Raw genomic sequence first — 5,433 nt, forward strand, 5'->3', positions numbered from 1 at the left:
GCCCAATTTGCGGCGGCGACCGGCGCCCCGCGGCCCCCGCCCCCCCCCCCCCGCGCGCAGCCCTGGCCCCCGCGAGGACGCGCAGCTCGGCTCCGGCCGGAGGTCGCAGGGTGGCCGACGACCCCCGGGCCCGAGCTGCGCGGCCGCGCCGGGAGCGCGTTTTCCCCGGAGCCGGGGGCCTGCGCAGAGGGGCTGCCAGCTTGCCGGGGCGGCGCGGGGCGCACGGGACGGGGCGCACTGGACGGGGCGCACGGGACGGGACGCCGCGCTCCCGGGCAGCGGCCTCCGGCGCCCCGCCTGAGCGGGCCTCGTCTTCCGCATCTGCAGCCCCAGGCCTGGGAGCAGGGGAACCTCGGGGCCTTTCCAGCACTACCGATCGGGAAGGCCCGGGCGGCACTGGACCCTCACGTGGGCGGGCGCCCTTGCAGCTTCTCGACCCTCTCGCGTGCCTGACCTCGCCTCTTTCATTGCCCGTTCCTCCCTGCCCCTGATTGGAGCCGGCCTGTTGGCTCTCTGCGCTGGGGTGGGCCGGGGTGGGTGCCCGGCGGCTCTTCCTGCCTCTCCAATAGTGCTTTTCAGTCCCATCTGGCCTCCTCCTTGCCCCCCAACCCGTCCCCCCGCCCAAATCCCAGCCACTAGTTATTTCCTGGAGTTTGCCGAGGGCCCCTGCGCTCAGCCCTTGTCTGCCTGACAAGTGCCTGCGTATCTGTCCTCTCCTGGGGTTGCCTCCTGCTGCCAAGGGCCTCACACTTGGCCTCCCCCAAGGTTCCTGGGTGTGGTTGGCTGGACGTCTGTCCTCGTCGTCGTCGTCCCCAACCCCCCACCTCTCAGACTGTCTACTCTCTTCCCGTCCCTCACACCCCTGTCCTGCATGTCCTCATTCTTTCTTGCCTCAATTAATGGCACCACCACCGGCCTGCTCTGCACTGAGGGGTCCGGGGAAGTGCCAGGCTCTATCCCCAGGAGTTAGAATGGTGAAGCCACTGACCAAAAAAAAAAAAGGAGAAACGTTAGAATCTTTGATTTCAAAATTTCAGAGAGGAAAGGGATTTCTAAATTTGATTTTCAGTAAATGAAGTTTATTTCAAAATCAAGAGAAGGCCAATCGGGTCCGAATGTGAGTTGAGACAGCCATAACCCCTGTAAAAGTTGAGATGGCCGTAACCCCTGTCATGTATCATCCGTGTGGGGGGTGCTGGTAAAAACACCATTTCCTTAAATCTCCAGTAAGTGTATGGGAGTCGGGGATTATTCTGTTGGATAGGGAAGGAGATAGGGGTTTGGAGGGTATGGAATTCAGAGCTAATTAGAGTTCTGCACACTGGCTAGGAATTCAAGATGGCCAGGCGGGGATCGAAGTCACAGCTTATCAGCCCCTGTAATCCAGGCACTCGAAAATGTCATATCCAACATTTTCAGCATTTGCTCCCTTCATCTGCCCCAAAAGCTAAAGGTGTGACCTACAGTCTTACAGTACTGATGATTTTTATCATCACAGACTTTTTATTTTGTAGCAAGTAGAATTGAAACGAAGCCCACTCCCTGTGCCCAGGAGGGTAAAAACGTCAACAGTGACAAAAAATGTCTGCTTGGATTTTAGCAGGACAAGTGCACTTGACTCTGAATGGCTTCAGTCCTAGCTTCCTATATTACTGAGACCTTGACTGAGTCCTCTCTAGCTCCTTCCTTAGCTTTCTAAGCAGGTGGACCTAATCCCTTTAGAACTCTCTGTTCCCTGGGGGTTCTGGGTAAAATAGAGAAATACAGATTAAAACATGTTTCATTTGTTCATTAGAAAATGCCCTATCTGGGTTGGGAATACACAACCCATACTTGACCCTACCACAGGCCCATTCCACAGAGCTCAGCCCAGATCCAGTGACGGTTCAAGGAAACAATGACAATTTGGCTTCCTGCTCTTACGTTATAGACTTGACAGAGGTAAGTGCTTGGGATATCGTCACATGAACAGAGAAGACGGGCGGGGGCCACCCAGTTGCCAGGGAGTCTTGACTCTGGGAAGCAAAAATTAGAAGGCAAGCTGAATGGACAGAGAGCTCAGTAGATGGCACAGAGCCTTTGCCCATCAGCAGCAACCCCCGGCTCTCCCCATGCCCTACAACACCCCTGATGCCCACAAAAGCCAAGTCCCCCCGTGGCCACGCCCCACACCTAAGGCTCCAGCTTCCGGGGCACCGGCGCCCCGTCCCAGGAGCAGCTACAGCTCTGCACCCTCATGTTGGGCAGGCTGACCACCTGGGGCCTGGGCCTGCCTCCCTCCTCCACGCGGACGATCATGGGCAGCGAGGCCGTTTCCGAGGCGATGCACTGCCGAGGCCCCAGAAGCGGCCACTTGAAGGGCAGGGGCTGCCGGCAGGCGCCCACGCACTCGTAGGCCAGGAAGCCCGGGGGCTCCAGGACCCAGTTCTCAGCCCACTTCATCCCCTGCAGGTCGATGTACATCTCCTGGCGGCAGCAGCGGGGGGCCTCCGACCCGGGCGCCTCGGGGTCACAATCGCCCTGAGCTCTGCGCGGGCAAGGAGAGGCAGAGGTCAGCGGGGAGGGCCCGGGGCCGGGGGGCCGGGGGGCATCTGGGAGGAGCTTTGCCACCCAGGGCTCCTTATGTTCAAAAGGATAAGGACGGGTCACTACCAACAACCAAACGGTACATCACGAGACCGCTTAGTCCTGAGACTGAAGGGGACTCTCCTGCGGGCATTCACTCTCACGGCACCCTGAAAAGTCCCACTCGGACTGAGCTGGCCTTGAGAGTGGGGTCCCCCCGTGCGGCCCGGGCGCCTACGCGTAGGCCCCCAGGTCCAGCGTGTGCAGCTCCAGCTGGGGCTCGCCCTGCCCGGCGCTCGCCGGCCCCTGGGAGGCGAAGCGCACCAGCCTGTGGGCGCCCGCGGCCGGCGGGCCCAGGTGCTCCGTCTGCACCGTCACCTGCAGGAGCAGGGGCTGCCGAGGCCGGCTCAGCTGCTGCCAGAAGGTCACGGCCTCGGTCACGTCGAAGGCCTTCCAGCCGCTGTCGTGGAGGGACACCAGCCTGCGACGGGGCGGCGCGGGGACGGGGGCCTGAGCTGGGGGCTGCGGGTTCACCCTGGGGAGCCCCCCTCCCCCCACGCCCGCGCTGGGACCCCCGCCCGCGCCCCTCTCCTCCCCGCCCCCGCGCTGGGACCCCGGCCTGCGCCCCTCCCCTCTCCTCCTCCCCCCCCCCCCCACCCCGCGCTGGCTGTGCCAAGGGTCAGGCTGGGCCGGCTTTATAGCCAGCCCTGGGCCGGGCCCGGGGTGTGTGGGGGGAGCCAGGCCACACCCCTCCGACCTCCTGGGAGCTCAGCGGCCAGGCGGGTCCAGGAGCCTGGAGGAGGGGGCTGTCTAGAACGGACACAGAGGGCTGTCTGGCTTGTGGACAGCTGGCTCTCTGTCCAGTGCCCATGAGCTTCTGCCTTGCTTTGGGGGGCCTGACCAACGGACTTTAAAGGTCTGAGTTGTGGAGGAGAGGCCGGGATCTCATTCCCATCTCATCTGTGCCGGATTCCCGGTCTGCCCAGTCACAGAGCCAACTGGACTCCCTGGTGTGTGGAGCTGGGGTCTGGTTGCTGGCTGCAAGAAACTGTCCCCCCACCACCAGGGCTCCTGGATTCAGGACCCATCCTGTGGGCAGCGATGAGCATCTGGCCTGGTGCCCTGAGGGCTCCGGGGGCTGCTGAGATCCTGGGCTGACCACAGTCGGAGACCACTGTTCTCGGGGTACCTGCCTAGGCCAGGGAACCTGTGATAATTTAGCACCAGTGGGGGTGTGTCCAATAAGGACCCATCTCTCCCTCTCTCTGGCTGTTCATGGATTCAGAGATTAGAAGTGGAAGAACCAGCCAGTGTATCACTCCCTCCAACTTCTGAGCCAAGACAACCGAGGCTCAGAGAGGTGACCCCTTCCTGACGCTCCCACAGTCGCTGATGACAACTGCCTACTAGGTAGTTGGGCGAGGCCCGGAGAGCCCGGCTTCTGAAAAGAGCAGGAAGATCAGGCCTTCCGGGGGCCAGCCCAAATCCTTCCGCACCCTCCAGCTCTTCCCAGCCAGAGTCCTGCCTGACCCCAGAAGCTGCCAGGGAGGGACTCAGTCCAGTGATGGGACTGGGCGGGGGTGGGATCGATCCCCTGCTTCCCAAGGATTCCTGCAAGGGGTGGCGGGCTTGCAGGTGCTTGAAGAGTTTTACTGGGGAAATGAAACACCTGGGCAGTGGCCAGGGGTAATGCTGCCAGATAAAATACAGGAGACAGTTGGGGACATACTTAGACTAATCATTTGCTATTTATCTGAAGTCCAGATTTCACTGGGAGTCCTATATTTTGAGTTGCTAACTCTGGCAGCCCTGGCCAGAGGCCCAAGAAAGCCAGTGTGGATTGGGAGGTTTGTGATAGTGGGCTGATGGACTGTCCGGGGCTGGACGGCAGTCCCCACCCTTTGTCATGCAGAGGAAGGAGCCCCTCGTCCTCATCCTCGACTTGCACCTGCTCTGAGTCTGGCCCAGATCTCCACAGGGTCCCTTGGCAGGAGATGGAGCCAGATCTTGTGTCGTGAGGGAGTGGGGGATCAGTACCACTGCCCGAGCGCCAGTTTGGACCTGGCCCTGGGCCCAGAGCTGAGAGCACCGTGGAGGTCAGTGGGCCGGCGTGGGGCGTGGGCCGCAAACCCGGGGCCCAGGTAGTCCTGGGGGCTGAGGCAGGAGGGCAGGTGAGTAGGGCCATGTGCCCACCATCACCCCTTGCCCTCCAGGCCAGGATGTGACTCCAGCCGGAGTCCAGGCTGCCAGGTGAGGGCCACGAGAAAACGTGGGGTCAGAGGTCATCCTCAGCCTCCACGGGTGGGCCACTTGCTGGACCCGGCCTGGGCTCAGAGCCAGAGGGGACCCTGAGGTCGGTGAGGTTGGAGCCCAGGAGCGGCTCCACGTCTGCATCAGAGCCCAGCATCTGGGGGGCTTCAGGGGGGCTCCCGTCCCCTTCCCGTTCAGGGCAGGCACTGCGGTGGGTGTTCCAGGGACGCCCTGAGGCCCAGCCCCAGGTGCCCTGGGCCGTCCCAACCCTGCACCCATCAGCCTCCCGGACCCCAGGCCTGGGGGCCCATGTGGCCTTTGGGGTCTCCAGACAAGCTCCTGGCTGGGCCCTGCCCAACCTCCCTGGGGCTCCCTGAGCAGGAATAGGGACCCATGTTTCAGTTCACCAGCCCCTTCCTGGCAGCCGTGAGCCCTGGGCTGTACCACTCAGGAGCTGTGTGTAATCAGGTGAGTTTTCTACCCTCTTCAACGTGAGTCTCCTCCTATAAAATGGGAACAATGTACTTTTTTTTGCAAGGAACTCCTCGGTATTAATCAAGAGGTCAGCAGAGTGCCTGGCACAGCCCCCTGGTATACAGTAGGTGCTTAATAAATAGC

At 61.7% G+C, this 5,433-nt stretch overlaps 1 protein-coding gene across 1 annotated transcript; it reads right to left on the bottom strand.

Moving 5' to 3' along the window:
* Positions 1-2,119: 2,119 nt before the first annotated feature.
* On the bottom strand, positions 2,120-4,750 carry LOC118549259 (left-right determination factor 1-like). The gene is made up of 3 exons (XM_036113526.2): positions 4,464-4,750; positions 2,804-3,046; positions 2,120-2,527 (listed from the first exon to the last, which is right to left on the bottom strand). Exons 1-3 carry the CDS (start codon positions 4,748-4,750, stop codon positions 2,173-2,175), a joined length of 885 nt encoding a protein of 294 aa, XP_035969419.2. The 3' UTR covers positions 2,120-2,172.
* Between the last annotated feature and the right edge of the window lie 683 nt (positions 4,751-5,433).

Source organism: Halichoerus grypus, chromosome 7, assembly GCF_964656455.1.
Source record: "Halichoerus grypus chromosome 7, mHalGry1.hap1.1, whole genome shotgun sequence".
NCBI lineage: Eukaryota > Metazoa > Chordata > Mammalia > Carnivora > Phocidae > Halichoerus > Halichoerus grypus.

What these genes read in the sequence shown, in the direction of transcription:
- LOC118549259 (XM_036113526.2), bottom strand. Translation starts at nt 4,750, where the DNA reads ATGGCCCTACTCACCTGCCCTCCTGCCTCAGCCCCCAGGACTACCTGG. An exon ending in CTTCCTCTGCATGACAAAGG is followed by an intron (nt 3,047 to 4,463) that starts GTGGGGACTGCC and finishes GCCCCGTCGCAG; the next exon opens with GCTGGTGTCCCTCCACGACA. An exon ending in CTGGACCTGGGGGCCTACGC is followed by an intron (nt 2,528 to 2,803) that starts GTAGGCGCCCGG and finishes TTGCCCGCGCAG; the next exon opens with AGCTCAGGGCGATTGTGACC.